This window comes from Dama dama, chromosome 7, assembly GCF_033118175.1.
Source record: "Dama dama isolate Ldn47 chromosome 7, ASM3311817v1, whole genome shotgun sequence".
Lineage (NCBI taxonomy): Eukaryota > Metazoa > Chordata > Mammalia > Artiodactyla > Cervidae > Dama > Dama dama.
In genome coordinates this window covers 25,110,623-25,129,460 of record NC_083687.1, presented here as the reverse complement: position 1 = coordinate 25,129,460, position 18,838 = coordinate 25,110,623, and the positions used below count along the sequence as shown (strand labels likewise).

General features: G+C 36.9%; 1 protein-coding gene across 1 annotated transcript in view; it reads right to left on the bottom strand.

Annotated features, from left to right (window-relative positions):
- TFAP2D (transcription factor AP-2 delta) overlaps positions 1-18,838 on the bottom strand; it is a 58,847-nt gene that overhangs the window by 9,677 nt on the left and 30,332 nt on the right. Inside the window, exons 6-7 of the mRNA XM_061146110.1 lie at positions 16,524-16,665; positions 12,034-12,147 (exon numbers count right to left, since the gene is read on the bottom strand). Coding sequence (XP_061002093.1) covers positions 12,034-12,147; positions 16,524-16,665 — 256 coding nt within the window. The remainder of the gene's footprint in view (positions 1-12,033; positions 12,148-16,523; positions 16,666-18,838) is intronic.

Below are 18,838 nucleotides of genomic sequence, written 5' to 3'. Positions count from 1 at the left end.
AAATAAGTCAGAGAAAGACAAATACTGTATGAAATCACTTATATGTGGAGTCTAAAAAATAATACAAATAAATGACTATAACAATACAAAAACAGGCTCACAGATATAGAAAACAAACTAGTGATTACCAGAGAGCAGAGGGAAGGGGAGAGGGGCAAGTTAGGGTTATAGGATTAAGAGATCCAATTATTATGTATAATAGATAAGCAATAAGGATACACTGTATAGCATAGGGAATTATAGTCATTATCTTATAATAACATTTTTTTTAAAGTCTAAAAATACTGAATCACTGTGCTATATACCTGAAACTAATATAGTACTGTAAGTCAACTATACTTGCATATTAAAAAAGTTGGGCCTGGGGTCCAACATATCCTTTCTGCCTACTAAGTAAACACTCTCTAATGGCAGAAAGTGAAGAGGAACTAAACAGCTTCTTGATGAAAGTAAAAGAGGAGAGTGAAAAAGCTGGCTTAAAACTCAACATTAAAAAACTAAGATCATGGCATTTGGTCCCATCACTTCATGGCAAATAGAAGGGGAAAAAGTGGAAGCAATGAGAGATTTTATTTTCTTGGGCTCCAAGATCACTGTGGACAGTGACTGCAGCCATGAAATTAAAAGACGCTTGCTCCTTGGAAAGAAAGCTATGACAAACCTAGACAGCATATTAAAAAGAAGAGACATCACTTTGCTGACAAAGGTCCATATAGTCAAAGCTATAGTTCTTCCAGTAGTCATATATGATGTGATAGTTGGACCATAAAGAAGGCTGAGTGCTGAAGAATTGATGCTTTCAAACTGTGGTGCTGGAGAAAATTCTTGAGAGTCCCTTGGAAGGCAAGGAGATCAAAGCTGTCAATCCTGAAGGAGCTCACCCCTGAATATTCACTGGAAGGACTGATGCTGTAGCTGAAGTTCTAACACTGTGGCCACATGATGTGGAGAGCCGACTCGCTGGAAAAGACCCTGATACTGGGAAAGATTGAAGGCAGAAGGAGAAGGGAGTGGCAGAGGGTGAGATGGTTAAATAGCATCATCGACTCGATGCACGTTAATTTAAGCCAACTCTGCGAGAGATAATGAAGGACAGAGGAGCCTGGGCTGCTGTAGTCCATGGGGTCACAAAGAGTCAGACAAGACTCAACGACTGAACAATAACAACAACAACAACAAGCAAACACTAATTTAACAGGATTAAAAGGAAAATGAAAGTCTCATTACCATGTGCCACTGAAGACCGCCTCACTTAGTTGTGTCCAGCAGCCAAACACAGATTTTTTGGGGCTTTCTTTTGGGATACGAAGAGCTGGGCGTAGTAGATACTATCATGCTACAAACTAGAAGACTGGAATTCAAGAGGAAATATCCTGGGACTTTCCTGGTGGTCCAGTGGTTAGGGCTCTGTGCTTCTACTCAGGGGGCACAGGTTTGATCCCTGGTCAGGGAACTAAGATCCCATAAACCACACAACCAAACAAAAAACAAAAACAACAACAACAAAAAAAGAAATAAAGAAAACTATCATTTAGGTAATTACAGCAAAACTTGATTTTATTTTATAAAATTTTAACTTTCTATCTGGAAAAGTTTTGGTGTCTGTAAAGGCTGAAATAGTTTGGGCTACTCCTATTATTTTGTTACGTTGCATCATTCCAATGTGTGCTTGCTCTCATCTATCTTTGATTTCCTGAATAGCATACGGATGCCACCGTCACCAACCTCAGTTCTGTTTTCCGGCCTCCAGGAGGCATGCAGGTAGCAAGATTTAAAGGGAAGATAAGTCTTCTTTTCCTTCTCTCCTGGATTATTCAGTGACTGCAGGTTTGGGTCCAACTGTAGCCTGAGGCACAGTCTGTACTCCTCACTACAGTTTTAGGTGGCAGCTGGAAAAATGCCTCCTTCCACTCGTGAGAAAAGCCATGAGGGCAGGAGGCTGGGAAATAGCCGCTGGAGAATGCCTGCAAAGGATTGTGGGGCTTCTCTGCAAAACCTTAGTTCTTTTCAGAACCATGAGGGGAAGATGCTTCATGTCTCCTGAATATAGGTCATGGAGAGAGACCTCAGCCTGAGAAAAGAAGCTGGGGCCTTTGCACCCAGAGCTGCTTGATGACATCTATCCTTTGTAGCCTAACTGGACGAGGAAGCAGAGAAAAAGGGAATTGGCTGATTGTGCTTATTGTCTACATAAATTATATTATCCCACAGGCCCAAGGGCTTTTGAAATGGAGGTTGATTGAGGTGTATAATTAAGGTGTATGGTTCTCTGGTAGTGAGGAATCCTTATAGCCCACTCATTAGCAAGGCCTGTCAGCACTCACAAATGTTCTGTGGTTCCTTTGGGTGCTGGTTCTCAACCCTGGATACATGCAAAAATCACCCGGGGACCTTAGTTTAAAAATGCCAGTAGTCTAGATGGGAGGGAAGTTTAGGGGGAAAATGGATACATGTATGTGTGTCCCACCGCTGTTCAGCTGAAACTATCACAACACTGGGCTATGCCCCAAAACAAAATAAAAAGTATTTTAAAAATAGATTAAGAAAAAATGCCAACCTGTGGGTTCTATCCCAGAGATCCTGATTTAATTGGTTTGGGATGAGTTCAAAACATTAGCATTTTAAAAACAGTACTAAATAGTTTAAATGTAGCTAAGGGAGTTGGTCATGTTCCCTCATTCCCAAGAAATGACACCCAAATACCAAATATCCTCCCTGGATAAAGGAGGATGGTGAACTTTTCTTGCATTTCCCGGAAGAACTTCTGCCCAACCTCAGTTTCATGGAATGTTAACAGGTATTCTGAGATAAAACAGTCTCTGCGGTCAAGTTTTGGAGACTGGAGGCTAAGCATTCCTTCTATTCAAAAACAGTTCTGGGAGCTTATAATATGCTAATTGCACTAGCTTCTTCTAGAGAGGAGAATGTAGTCAGTTTCTTGAGCCAGAAAACACTAGACCATGACACATTTTCAAGGAGCAGCTCATGGAACTATGAAACTCACCTTGGAGAAATGCATTTATGACTGTTCTGAACCTCTGCCAGGTTGGGAGATGTGTTGCCTGTCCACCATCCTAAAGTCACATTTCTCCTGTATTTTTCAACTACTTAACTCTTAAGTCCCAAAGAGATTAGGTCCTTATGATTCCATTTTACTGCACTCCAACTCATTAGCAAAGGAAGCTAAGGTTGTAATAATTTCACACACATTAGGAGAGACCGAAATCGATCACATCCAAGTCAACTTTTTGAAGGTAAAGACATTTTTTTTTTTTAATCTGTGCCCTATTTTTAACATATGGAGAAAGAGTTTTTCAGGATAAATTAACCATGTCTTTATATGTCTCCCTATCAGATAACTCAAATTTTCTATGTAGAATAGGGGAAGGAAAATGCTAAGCTGAGGTCTCTTGCGCTTTTTTAGATGAACTGTACTTGACTGTTGACTTTTGGGGGAGTTTTTTAATTGGGGTAACACTGTTTTATAACATTATGTAAGTTTCACATGCACATTATATTTCTACTTCTGTATATACAACAGTGTCCTTATCACCAAATATTTAGTTCCTATCAGCTGTCAACTTTTGTAAATGAACAATTTGCTAAAACATAAAGAGAAGAAATGAGATCACGTGGAAACCCAGCATAAATGATTGATGTAGCAGTAAATGGAGAATAGAATAAAGAAGCCTAGAAAGAGCCTTAGAGATCACCCAGTTTAACTGTATCAGTTTACAGATCAACCTGCAGAGGCCAGACTGGTAAATGTCTGCTCTAAACCCACATTTCCAGCTGGTAACCAAGAGAAGACTGAGCTAGACCCTTTGACATCCATCCTGAGTGTCTCCTTCGATCTCCTGCTGTCTCTTCTCCAATCCAAAGACAGAAATTATTTAAAGAAAAATTTACCAAATTATTCACATGTAATAGTTAGGAAACAGTGTTATAATTTTTTATAACTGTTGCCTCTGGTTTCTCTTGTTTGAATTACTAGTCTCCTATATGGTGAACCTAAAACTCCACTAAAATGTTATCAAACGACCTGCAATAGATGTTTGTATGTTCGTATCTCTTGCAGTGTTTGGTTTGGGGCCATGCACCTTGAGAAGTGGGCTTCCTCGGTGGCTCAGGCAGTAAAGAATCTGCCTGCAATGAAGGAGACCTGGTTTTATCCTTGTGTCAGGAAGGTCCCCTGGAGGAGGAAATGGCAACCCACTCCAGTATGATTGCTTAGGAATTCCCAGGGACAGAGGAGCCTGGCAGGCTACAGTCCACAGGGTCGCAAGAGTTGGACACGACTGAGCGACTAAACCACCACCACCTTATAAAGTATAATAAATGTTGGCAACTGATTTACACTTTAATTTCCTGCTTAACATTAAATGAAGGTAAGTAATTTAATATAGATTCACACAAGAAAGGCATCGTGGTTTCACTTGTCTGCTAAGGAAACCAGTTGTCTGTTTTATTTTTTAGTCTATATTTCTTTCTATTGAAAGTTTTACTTCAAGGGAAATGGGTTTTTTTCTCCTATGTAAATACAGACTATCCTTTTTAACTTAAGTAGTAAATAAGACTAGAAGGCAATGGCACCCCACTCCAGTACTCTTGCCTGGAAAATCCCATGGATGGAGGAGCCTGGTAGGCTGCAGTCCATGGGGTCGCGAAGAGTCAGACATGACTGAGCAACTTCACTTTCACTTTTCACTTTTATGCAATGGAGAAGGAAATGGCAACCCACTCCAGTGTTCTTGCCTGGAGAATCCCAGGTATGCGGTCGCACAGAGTCGGACACAACTGAAGTGACTTAGCAGTAGCAGTAGCAGTAAATGAGACCTGACCACTTACAGGTATGTTTTTCTTTGTAGTTGTGAATGTAAGTACATTTTTGGAGTTTAAGTTTTAAAGTTTAAATTCAACCTTACAAAAAGGAGTTTAAGTTTGCAAAGCATAAGATTTTTTTTCCTTCACAATTCAGGCCTATTATTTCCCATATTCTTAAATAAAATCATCTTCGAAGTTGCCTTGAACTGGCAAAACATCCTGAAGGAGGCCTAATGATTCTATTTCTTAAATCCAAGCCTAGTCAGGTAATTTATGATGTTTTTCTTTGGGGACTGGAGATTGGAGATTTAATTGAAATTTAAATCGAAATGACTTCTCTTCTGATATTAAAAATGCTTTCACAAAATTAATAAAATAGCCCCTCCTGATTACATTCCCTACCAGTTTTCCATCCCAAGAAAATTTAAAAAATAAAAGCAAACAACAAAAACAGTATACATCTTAGGTTCCTTGGAGAGGAAGACCAAACGTGCTCACAGTTAGTAGAGACACATATCCTATCTTCCATGTATCACCAAGCCAGAGCACTCAGAAAATACTAGTCAAGTTGACTGGAGTGCATGTTATGTGTGGAACACAAAGAAAAGGAGGATGAATAGCCCAGAAAGAGCAAACTCAGAGAGACATGAGAGCTGCCTTTAGAAACTGGAAGGGAAACAGGATTAAACTGACTCTGTAGGGCCCCCAAGGAGTGGAATGTTAGGAAGACAGATGTTGCCTCAGTGGAAGGAAGGCATTTCTAATAGAGCTGTCAGAGCTAGAAGGGATGCTGAGGCAAGAAAAGAGCCGCCTATCATGGGGAGGTTTTGAGCCTGGTATGGGTGACAACTTGACAGGGATGTTGGAGGGATGATCCAAATGTTGAAGGAGAGTGGGCAACTTGAGGGGCCTTCCAACACTGAGAATCAATGATGAAAATTTAATCACCAGCAAATACAGATACCTAGAAAGCCTAGGCATTTCTTATTTCCAAAGTGTTACAGCAGTTGTAGGAGGGTCTAAGAAGATGTGATATCAGTACACTTTGTGACTCAAACAGAACAATTTAAGTGCATGGATCATTTCACTTCCCCAGCCTATGGTTCAGTTGAAATACCATGGCCCTGGGAAGGAACCAGGGGAGAATACATACAAGACCTAACAGAGTTAGCATCATAATCTACATTTAGGAAAATATTTATTGGGCACATATTAGTGCTAGGAGCTTCCCCAACGGCTCAAGCAGTAAAGAATTTGCCTGCAATGCAGGAGACATGGGTTCAATCCCTGGGTCGGGAAGATCCCCTAGAGAAGGAAATGGCAACCCACTCCAGCATTCTTGCCTGGAGAATCCCATGGACAGAGGAGTCTGGCAGGCTACAGTCCATAGGGTCGCAAAGATTTGGACACAACAGAGCATGCACACACATTCATTCATTTGCTAGTGCTAAGTACTGTGGATCTAAAGAGGAAATCCTTCAAATAGCTGCTGTATAGCACAGGGAACTATACTCAATATTTTGTAATAACTTATAAGGGAAAAGAATCTGAAAAAATACATGTATGTATGTATAACTGAGTCACGGTGCTATACACCTGAAACTAACATGACTGTAGTCAACTGCACTTCAACTATAGAAGTATGTACAGTAAAAAGGAAGAAGAAATCCTTTCCTAATTACCCCAGGTAAGTACCTGCACTCTGCTTAACCCTCTATTATAAGCTCCCTCTCTCTTATATTTTAAATCTTCGCATGTAATTGCCTTCCACATTAGAAGTTCTTAAAGATGGGACAATTCTGTAGTCATCTTTGCAGCACCTGCCACTAGCATGGGGAAATACAAGAAAAAATAAAATAGGCTCCCAAGGTGGGTGTTGAGAAAGAAAACGTCCTTGTTTTTCTGATAGGCTGTTTTCTCTAAGTATTAGAAAGGGCTTCCCTGGTGGCTCAGTCGGTAAGAGTCTGCCAGCAATGTGGGAGACCTGAGTTCGATCCCTGGGTCGGGAAGATCCCCTGGAGAAGGAAATGGCAACCCACTCCAGTATTCCTCCCTGGAATATCCCACTAGAAACAGTCTAACTTCTTCCCTTTATTTATATTGGTTGATGTGCTTTCACTTGACTGCAGATTCAAAGATATTATGAGAACATAAGAACAAAGAAGGGCAAAGTTATTAATTTCTTGAGCTCTCCAAGAAGGGAATCCCTAATGTTTCAGAAAATCAGGGTTTTGGTTTCTATCTGAATGGGGTCTGTAGGGGCGTCTGCAGATTTTTATCAATCATCTTCCCCTTTCCTGTAGGTATTGTGGTGTCTGCTATGTTCTCTAAAGCAATATACACTTTGGATGGCCCTCAGTAAATTATAAATAACGAATGAACCTGCCTCCTGTCATTTTGATAGAAACAAGCAGCATTCCAGGCTGTGAGTCAATCAGCAGAGGGGTCACTGCTCTGCCCACAGTTTCCCAGAGCACCGTGATATGTCAGCTACCACAGAAACTGGAAGTAGTTACTGGGGCTTCCCAAGGCCAGTTCATTTCCTAACTCTACCTGGACATATTCAATCTGTTGAAAGTAAGCGAGTCCTCCAGATATCAAAGCAGCCACCCTGGAAGGTGTAATTCAAGAAGTTCGCATTGGGAAGGAGATTTTGATCAAATAAAATAGTGTAGCACAACTTGACGCTACTAGTTAGAGTTGTTTCAATGCCTGTCTAATTACACTGTCTCCTTACTTCTTTCCCAGCCAGCACTCAGCAAAAACAATGGAAATCAGTCTCTCCCAATGGACTGCTTTCAATGTCAGATGTAATATACTTCCTTTCTAAGTCATTTTTCTCTTGAGCTGATGCTTCTGTCAAAATTCAAGTTACCACTATCAGTTAGGAAATTACAAAATAGATACCCTCCATGCTAACACATTGCTACTTAATAGTAAGATAATAGATGTAGAATTTCTTTAATTCACTAGTGTATGAGATAGAACGTTACAAAATTCTCAGTCACTTTAAAAATGAATTAGAATTATTTTTTCTTCTAAGGGAAAAAAAGCTAAGTCTAGGAATATCCTAGGACTATGGTTCTTTCAAGCTGTCTAACTATGAAAATCAACTTCAGATTTTGCAAATTATAAAGATGCCTAACTCCAATCTGAGACCTGACCTATTAAATCAGATCTTTAAGAATGTACATCAGATTTCAAGATTTTTAAAAAGCTCCAAGAGAAATTCCACTATGAAGCCACATTTAAGAGCTACATTTTTAAAGTGTAGAGTCTTTTTCCAAGGTCAGGCAACAAGCTGGACTTTACAGTCCTATTAAGATATTTTATTGAGGCTACTTTTAATAAATGCATAGTGAAAACCAAAAAACACACATTTAAATTCAGTTTACAGCAGGAAACTTAAATTTGGATTTTAATTGGAAATGTCAACCATGTTTAAATCCTGTGTTTAAAAGAAAATTCTTTAAGACATGCAAAAAAGTGAAGTTGGACACATCTTATACTGTATACAAAAATTAACTCAAAATGGATCAAAGACCTAAACATAAGTCCTAAAACTATAAAACTCTTAGAAGAAAACCTACTAGGGGGAAAGCTTCATGACAATGGAAATGGCAAGGATTCCCTGGATATGACAACAAAATCACAGGCAACGAAAGTAAAAATAGGCAAATTGAACTACATCAAAAACTTCCGTACATCAAAGAATACCACAGAATAAAGAGGCAACCTGTAGAGTGGGAGAAAATACTTACAAATCATATGTCTAATACAGGGTTTATATACAGATTTATAAAGAACCACAACTGAACAACAAAACGCAATCATATTTACAAATGGCAAAGGGTGTGAATAAATATCTTTCCAAAGATATCACAGAAATAGCCAACAAGCATATTAAAAGATACTTAACATCATAATCATTACGGAAATACAAATCAAAACTTCAATGAAATATCACTTCACACTCATTAGGGTAACTACCCACCCCCCCAAATCAAACCACAATGGTAAATAACAAGTGGGGGCCTTGTGCACTGTTGGTGGGAATGTAAAATGGTATACCCACATTAGAAAACAATATGACATTTTCTCAAAAATTAAAAATAGAACTACCAAATGACATAGTGATTCTACTACTAGACATATATATAAAAAAATTGAAAGCAGGATCTCCGAGACATATTTGCACACGCATGTTCAGAGTAGCACTATTCACAACAGCCAAGAAGTGGAAGCAACCCAAGTATCCACTAATGGATGAATGGATAAGCAAAATGTGGTTTATGCATACAGAAGAATACCACTTAGTCTTAAAGGGAAGGAAATGTAACATGTGCTCAACATACATGAACCTTGAGGACACTATGCAAAGTGAAATAAGCCAGTCACAAAAAGACAAATACTTATCAATTTACTTATACGAAGTATTTAGCCAATTCATAGAGACAGAAAGTAGAATGGTGGTTGTCAAGGGTGGGGGGTAAGGGGAAACTTGTTGTTTAATGATTACAGAGTTTCAGATTTGCAAAATGAAAAAGTCCTGGAGACTGGTTGCCTAAAAATGTGAATATACTGAATACTACTGAATTAGAAATCATTAAGATGGTAAATTTTGTGTTGTTGTTTTTTTAAACACAGTTTTTAAAATGATATAATTTAGGAAATTTGCTATAGGGTAAATTTTGGTTAAGTGATTTCTAGCATCATACTATCTGCCATTATGAAATCCAGAAGATTTCATCTAAATAAATAATCTGGGATGTAGTTCAAGCAAAATAAATGAAAAAATCTGACAAACATTAAAAAAGTATAGTAAATGAGAGTTAAAACTTTCTGATGGCAAATTACTCAGCATATAAATAACACCGCCAAAATTTTATAGGTGATCCTTTTATAAGTAGATACACCAGGTAATGTTGAATGTTTTAAGATATGGTTATACATTTCAAATTGCTATGATTGAGAATCTGCAGCCCATACATCTTCTCAAGAGTTTTATACCCAAAATGTAATTTCTCCCTTTTTTCTATTTAAACTGAGAATAAAGAGGGGGTAATTTACCATACATTTAGCTCTTCTCTGGAAAACATCAGACTAGCTTCTCTGGGTAATTCTACACTAGATTGTCACCATATTCTGCATGGGTAGGAACCAAACAGCACATAAAGCACACTAGAAAACATTCAGCCCAATTGTAGCAATGAACATTTTCTCTAAAGAGTCCTGAGACATTAAGCTGGCAGTGACTAAAATTATTAACAAATCAGCAGATTGTGCCTATGCTAAGCAAACAAATGGTTGCTGATATTCAATTTACACATTGATGGTGTAGTCTGTTTTGAGCCTAATAAAGGACAGACCATTGTCCAATAAAAGCTGCAACATCTGTGATTGGAAGTGACCTAGCAGACATGACAGAGAGCCCCAGTTCTCTGTATTTGAACAGTGAATTCCTTAGAGTAAATTCGTAACTCAGCAAACTTCCTTAAATCCAGAATTAAACTTGTATAAAAATTATTAAGCTTTGAATTGAACTTCTGTTGAAATTATCTTTTTAGTATGTACACAAATAAAAATATGGAAAATATTTGTACAGATATGATAGTAGAAATCTTTAAACTTGGATCAGTGGTGCAGTAAACAGTGTATTATTAATCAAATGCTTACTCTATGTTCATTTTCTCATTTTAGCCCACTGCCACCATATAATGGAGGGGTTCTTATTGCAGCTAAAGCTAGAAAAAGATAAGCTTGAGAGGAATACATACATTACTCCAAATAACCCAGTTAAAATGTATTAGGGGTCTGGATTTGAAGACAAGTTCTCTTGACTCCAAAACCTTTTGCTCTTTCCTCTGGGCACTATACTTTCTCCAGTTTTAGCACATTCACCTTCACTAATCTAATTGAATGGTAGGAGAAAAGTCCTGGGAACATACACTACATTTGATGCATTTTTAGAAGATAAATTCTAAGTTTAGTTTTCAGAGATGTGTCTATTACATCTTGAGGAGCATTGTGATGCATGAAAACTTAAATATTATTTTTTGACAGTCTCTAAATTGCATATAAAATTCCAATTTACTTAAATACCCACTACTTTACATAATGGAATATCCTCTTCAAAGGCATTATAGTCATTGAAAGGTATCAAAAACTTTTAAAAGTTTAATGTATGTTAGTCTTTCCTTAGCATTGTTTTTTTAAAAAACTAAATGATAGTAATAAAAAAAGAGGATACATATTTTAATTGGTGAGAAATACCACGTTGGCATTAGAATTCTAGAGTTTTACAATTGGAAGTCACCTGAAAAATTATCACATTCTTTTTCACATTGCATTCAGGGTATAAATTAATTAGGAAAAACAGTCTATCCTCTTCCAAAGTATCTCAGAAAATTAAAGATATGCTTTCTATAATCCTGGGTTCTTTAAAAGTATCCTGGGTTCTTTAAAATATGTTTTTGTGGTCTAACTTAAGAACCATTAACTAAGGTGTGCAATTTCTAACTACAGAGAAATCATTAACATAGTTCTGGAAAAATCAGTCTATGATAGCCTGCTAATTTCATCTGTCCATTCAACAATTTGATAAACAATCAAGATAAAGAACTGCTTAAAGGATTTCAGTATCCTAATCTGAAAGTGTTATGGTTTGAAATAACAGTGCTCACTCTCAAAGTTACAAACTCTTGGAAATCACACAAAAATATAAATTTTCTGATCCAAAGTGCTTTATGCTTTATTTATCTTTACAATTTGATCTTGGATGCTTGGAATTTCAAAAAATTCAGGCAACATCATATAAATATATATGTTATCTCTAAATGGAACTGTGGCAGGATACAAACATGCCTAGGTTAGTAAAGACTGTTTTAACAATTGAAAAGAGAGTCAAGAGAGGGGAGAATGGGGGGAAGGGATAGTTAGGGAGTTTGGGATGGATATGTACACATTGCTATATTTAAAATGGATAACCAACAAGGACCTACTGTATAGCACATGGAACTCTGCTCAATGTTACGCGGCAGCTTGGATGAGAGGGGAGTTTAGGGGCGAATAGATGCATGTATATACATGGCTGAGTCCCTTCACTGTGCACCGAAACTATCAAAACATTATTGATCAGCTATCCCCCAATACAAAAGAAAAAGTTTTTTTAAAAAGGGGAATCCAACCAAATTGGAAAACCAGTCTTACCTGAAATGTGTTAAGTGTCTCTGAATGTCAAGGTCTAGAATTGGAGTGGGTCTGGAGGATCCCAGCGGTGATCTATCTTGACTCAAAAGGTCTTGAAATTCTTTACAAATTTGTCTAAAATGAAAGACTCAAAATTAAGGTTGAACTCTTTAAACAGGGTTTTAATTTCATTCCATGATATCTTTCCAAAAGTTTGTTTTCTCTTTTAAAAGAAGGCTTGATAAAATTTCATAAGACAACCTCTGAAGTTCCATCTACAACATACAGGTGAGGAGGAACAAATTGACAGAATAACACTGAAACATATACATTAGCATATGTTAAATAGACAGCCAGTTGGAATTTGCTACAATGATGCAGGGCGTTCAAACCCGGCACTCTGTGACAACCTAGAGGGGGTGGGATGGGGTGGGAGGTGGGAAGGACGTTCAAGAGGGAGGGGACATATGCATGCATGTGGCTGATTCATCTTAATGTTTGGCAGAAAATAACATAATATTGTAAAGTAATTACTCTCTTATTAAAAATAAATTTATAAAAAAATACAGATGAGGTTCACAATGGCAACTATGTCTCAAATACTACAAGATGATCATTTAAATATATTAAAAAATTTAAATGGAGGTTAAAACATTGCTTCAGTTCTTGTATTAGGATATTTGAATATTTTTGATAACTGAATAAACTAATTTATAAGTTGGCAAATCAACTGCCTTACTGTTTAAACAATAGAACGAGTTACAATAAAGTTAAAGCTGAGGAAGAAATGAGGAAAATGCAAGTATGGAAAAATTTAGCTTATGCTAAGCAATTCAAGTACATCACACATGAAGCTGTATCCGGAGCAGTTTCAGAATTTCAACGTTGATATTTGATTCTTCTTCTTAACTCACTGACTTAGGAGAGCCTCCAGACTTGAAAACAGATGACAACTTTGTAGATTTCCTTTAGGCAATTATCATATCTTATTATGACAGTTACTGAGTTATTATTTTTATGCTTAATTTCATTCTTATTTAAATTGTTATTTATGAAGCTACAGTAAAAAATATTCTTATTTTTTAAGCAAAATGTCACATTATGAATTATGTAACACACAAGATGATCTTTGATGAATCATAAATTCTAACTTTATCACTTACGTCATTGTCCTTAAGGACATAATTTTTTAGCTGATGTCTGAATTTAAAGTTCTGTTTTTCCTTTTGACTATCAATGTTACACTATCAATTAAAACTCCCTAAATATTCTGCTTTACCCTAATACAGATGAGTGTTAATCATAGTGAGTTCTAAATTCAATGAAGAGGTTTATTCATGTTTTTCATAAATCAAATAAATGTTTTGTCGGGTACATTTTTTGATTCCCAAAACTGTCTAACTCATTCCTATTCTTCTTTTTAAATAATTGTCTAATTAATCAAAATATTTAGTTAATCAACAAAGCCCTGGGAACAATGAGGAGTTAGGAAGCTAATGGCATTTAACGAGCCCTTTGTACAATCGTACATTTGGCAATATAATTAAATAGAACAGAATCTGTTATTCATAGAGGTAAAAAAAAATATGCAACCCAATGTGCCAAGGCAGATGAGTAATTCGGTGTCTCATCTAAAGAGTTTTAAATTTTGTATATATTTTGGATACAGTTGTCACAGTCTTGTGAACAAAGGTGAACTGATTAGAATGTAATGAATATCCATATAGACTACTTCATTTCAACTTTGAACATTTTATTTGAAAATGGCCAATGCCTTACTGCTGGAAAAATTAGAAACTATTCAGAACACATGTTGGGTGCACTAATATTTGCAGAAAGGCATTAATTCCAAAACTTTCCTTACTTCATCTACTTATATTAATTACTGCTTGTATTTAATACATTTGCTATGACTGCATAGTCTCTGGTTCTTCAATTCTTCATATGGTCTAAAAAAGATGGAATGGATATATATAACCACAAAGACAAATTATTTTGTCTGTCTCTTAATTTCTAGATGTTTATAGCCTATCTACTCTTGTATAAAATAAGGTAATTTGAATTAGTGAATTCAATTCTTGCTTAACATTTAATGGTCTGCTAATGTCCAGCTATGGGCAGAGGGATCAAAAAGAATTACATGTTCTTGAAATATTTTTTGAAATCAAAGTTCAAAAATCACCTAAAATAATATATATTACTTAGATCCCAGGTAACAGGGAAAAGTATTTTCCCTTATTGAATCCTTATTAACTCCTTATTGAATCCACTACTATAAAACAGATGTCTCTGTATAACTTTGACAAATATGAAAGTACTGATGCTTCTCTTACTTCTAAGTTCTTCTAATGTTTACTTCTATGAAAACAAAATCTCAGCATCCATTTGAATGCACTGGCTTCCAAACACTCAAACAGAGTGATGGGAATTCTTAAGAAAATGGGAACTTGTGTTTGGAATGGCAATGGCAGCACCGCTGTGGACAGTAGGGGTGGACAGTTATACAGACATTTCTGGAGGAAGGAGGACAAGAAGGATTTCTCTGGATCAGGGGGGTGAAATTCTTGGAATACGCATGATAAAACCATAATCAAGTGATTTCGAGGTATAAAACATGAAGGTGTTTTATTTTGGGTAATTAGTATTGGCAGATAGTAGTATCATTCAGAGGTATCACATGGCTATGCATATTGGGAAATCAATAAAATCCTGCTAGTTACAATGCTTTGGGAACACCTAGAAGATACTACCTAACTTCTAGCACTATATATTTCTCTTAATCTGTAACAAATTGTTATAGTCTCCTGAGATTATATTAAGGACAGAAATGAACAAATGATGTGTGTTGGGCTGGCCACAAAGTTCATTCAGGTTTTTTTGTAACATCTTTCAGTTCCTTCTGGAAAAACCGAAATATGGTGGATGAAGACCCCTCTGAGTCAAAAACTGCTGGAAGAGGGAAAGAGTAGAAACAAAACAGAAGTGAAGATACCCAGGGAGATAAACGGCCCCAAAAAATCCAGGTTTAGGTCTTTTCACTCGCAAGTATTTGGGAACTTCCCCACCACAAAGCTCATCTCAAAACTTTAAGTCCAAATGCTATATCCCCCACAACGTTCTTTCTCAAATTTCTTGGTCTTCATTCTCTTTCTGCTAATCTTTTCCCCTTTATCTCCTTGTTTTGTCTTTTCTTTTGCCCTACCTTATGTTTCGCTTCTCTCTGGGGGCAAGATGAGAGAACTATCTAGTACTCGCAGAAAAGCAATGAATAAATATATCTGAAATCCAAGCAGTGGCAGCTATGAGCGCACAAACACCAAATGAGGGGTGTGCATTTCTTGGGCAAGCCTGTTGGGTATCCCATATACAACCTTAAATTTTAAAAAAGACCCATCTTACATTGGATGGGGGGTAGAAGGAGGAATATTTAGTTTTTGTTTTATGCATTTTGAGATGATTTACATTTTAGCCAACATATCATAAGGTCATTTTTTGAAGCAATGTTTCTAACACTATCTACCATATACTTTCTCTTTAGAAGTTTCCCCCAAATAAGAAACTAATTTCTAAACGATAAGTTAATCAGCTGGAACTATTAGCTGTAAAACCTGAACATAGAGGTAGGAAATTAAATAAGACTATTAATTGTCTATATGTAGCAATAACTTATTTTAGTAAAGGGAACAGAGCAAGAATCAGCCATCACTTGGAAGATTTTGGACTAAAAATCTGAATGTGACTTGAGCAGTACTTAAGTACTTAAACAGTACTGAAGCAGTACTACTGGGTTTTCACACAGTAAATGGTAGTTCTTCCTTTAATTATCAAAAAGTTTTCAAGTTTGAGGGAATACAGAATCATCTTATGCAAGCTCCCTCCTTGCGGCATCATTTGTCTCATTATCTTAATTCATATTTTAATTGAGCTTTTCACAACTTGCAGAAGTTCTCATGCATTCTGTCTTTTTCTTTTTGACAATATCACATGAAAGCTGGGGCAGTACAGGGATCATTTGCTTAATCATATTCAGGAAAAAAATAGGGGCACTGACGCCAATCCTGGATCCCAGAAATCTCCCTGTTACCTCTCATGCATCTGGGTCCTGAATTTTTGTCACACTCCCTGAACACTTCTAGTGTTTCAGATCTTTATCCTCATTTACTATGGCACAGTGAGTGGCTTAGACCAAATTGCATATTTAATATCAACTAACTGGCCTATCTGCCTGGAACTTACATCTTCTAAACACATTTGTCTCCTAAGAGTTCCCGTTATTCTGAAGAGGTTTTCTAAGAACTTTCATCAGGGTCAACGGTAGCTCCATCACTAACACAATTGGCAAATCTTGCTACGGGTACCATGCTGAGGAGGTCCTAGTTTAATACATCTAGCTGCTGGTGTGTGAGACCCTCTTGTTTTAGAGAATGGGTGTTTTCCAGACTGTTTTCCCCCATTCAAAGAAAATGAAAAAACAGAATGAAGGCACATAGAGACTCCCCCACTCTGCTTACTTGGTGGCTAGGATCATCTTTTTTCTTGCTGTCTGTTCTTTCTGTTCCATATGTTGTCTGGCAAGATGTTCTCCTACTGCTTTGGCTGGAAACTCTGTTTCACAAGTGTAGCCAAAATCTCGAGCCAAGTGTAACGCCTCGCCTGTTGGCAGACAGAAAAAGTCAGTTTCTCACTGATGTCCACACTCAACAAGAGGAATACCTTCTCTTTCCTCAAGCCTCATTCCTGGCTGTGGGTCAAATGGATCATTTTTCCTATTCATTGTAAACAGTCCAAGAGGAAAGGAGCTTTGCAGGGGTGGTGAAGAAACAGAAACAGAAGCTACTTACCAGGCAGGGGTATGTGGGAAATTGTAGGAGGAAAACTGGAACCATAGTCAAGCAGTTCTGACTCCCCATGAGGCTCTGACCATTAGACCAGACGGACATCAGAGATCCTACATCTTAATGCCCTGGGCAAAAGCTCTATGGGCATGTCATTTTGTTGCTGCTCAACCTATAACTTATTCTCAATGTGACTGAAATATTCAGATATCTTTTCCATGATATCTTCCCTTGTGGCTTCCACAATAGCTTCCTCATGGCTCAGCTGGTAAAGAATCTACCTGCAATGCGGGGGACCTGGATTTGATCCCTGGGTTGGGAAGATCCCCTGGAGAAGGGAAAGGCTACCCACTCCAGTAATCTGGCCTGGAGAATTCCATGGAATTCCATGGGGTCCATGGGGTCACAAAGAGTTAGAAATGATTGAGCAACTTTCACTTTCACTTCACTGCCTTTTCCATGAGATCTGTCAAAACATTGATAAACAGTCCACAAAATTTTTCAATGAACTTGGAACACTTTGGAAAGGCAAATAATCAAATTGTGTCAATTTCATAACATTACCTTGCTAAAGCAAGCATACTGCATAATTAGAGTACTAGCAATGTCAGGCTTTATGGAGAGCCTCCGTACCTTTCAGCACTATGTAAGTGCTTCTTCAGTACATTATTAAAAATAATAATATTTTAAAATACAGTATAATGATTAATAATGTTTGTTCTTTCATATATTCTGAACCCTGAGCAAACTTTTAAGACAAATGGTAAAATGACTTATTGGCAAAGTGGGATTTGGCCACGGACGTCAGTTTGGAAAACAGTATTTTAAAAACTCAATCAAGCCAATTCTGACTTGACCATTAAAACTTTAAAAAAAGCAAGTTCTTGCTACATATGTACTAAGCACCTATTTTGCTCAAGGTGCAGTGCTAGGTAGGCATAAAGGGGGTATAAAAGGACACCAAAGATTGTCCCTGTTTCTAGGAAGATGACAATCATAACAATAATGGTAGTCACAGCAACAATAAACCCAGAAAACACCTTAGAAGCACTTCATAAGTTATATTGCATCTATATAAGCATTATCTATGATCTGTACATGTTCATTAACATTATACTAATATTGTATATAATGAATGTTATCATATTGTATTACAAGTATCAAGCGAATATTAGAGATAAAAAATTTTCAGAGGAGGAGAAGGTGGTACTCATGGAAAGGTGACCAAGCAGTCAATCAAATTTTGCCATGAAGAAATTAAAAAATAGGTTTGATGACCAAACCTCATGACACTTGTTTGGTGATTGGCTAAAGCAATGTATTTGATTCTGCTTTATATTCATTGAATAAAGAGTAGTCAATAAATCAATACCAGGAAGAAATAAAAATGATTAATATCACTACAGAGAAGTAGGAAAAGTTTATAGATAAATACACATAATAGGCTAATATCAAAGAAACTTTCCTTAGTTAAGATACTATTTTTTTCTCTAGAAAAAAAGAGAAATATTAATCTTTCAGATTGGGAAGCTCACATTTATAAAAACGACCCCAAAATTATCAACAACAGAAAACAGGAAAACATTTTAGGATAGTATAGAGCTGAAAAAATATAATCCCGAGAGTACTTTTCCCTTAAATTTTTCTTCGATACATTTTTTTCCCTTAGGATCTTTAGTTGTAAAAAATGTAAATAATAATGTTCAATATTTGTTTGTGGGATTTTTTTTCCCTAAAAGCTTCTATCTCAAAGGTTTTTCCTTATCTGTCTTAAGGAGAAGAAGGAACAAGACGAAGGGTTCTTTAATGATGGTTTAGTTACTCACAGAGTCGGACTGAAGTGATTTAGCAGCAGTTACATGATTTATGCCCACAGAGCTAATGGAAATTGGTAGGGTTCCTGCCCTTGTTTATTTCACCAAAGGCACACTTAGCCTATGGAAAGCTCCACTATCACTATGCAGATATTAGTTAATACCCCGATTTGAAGC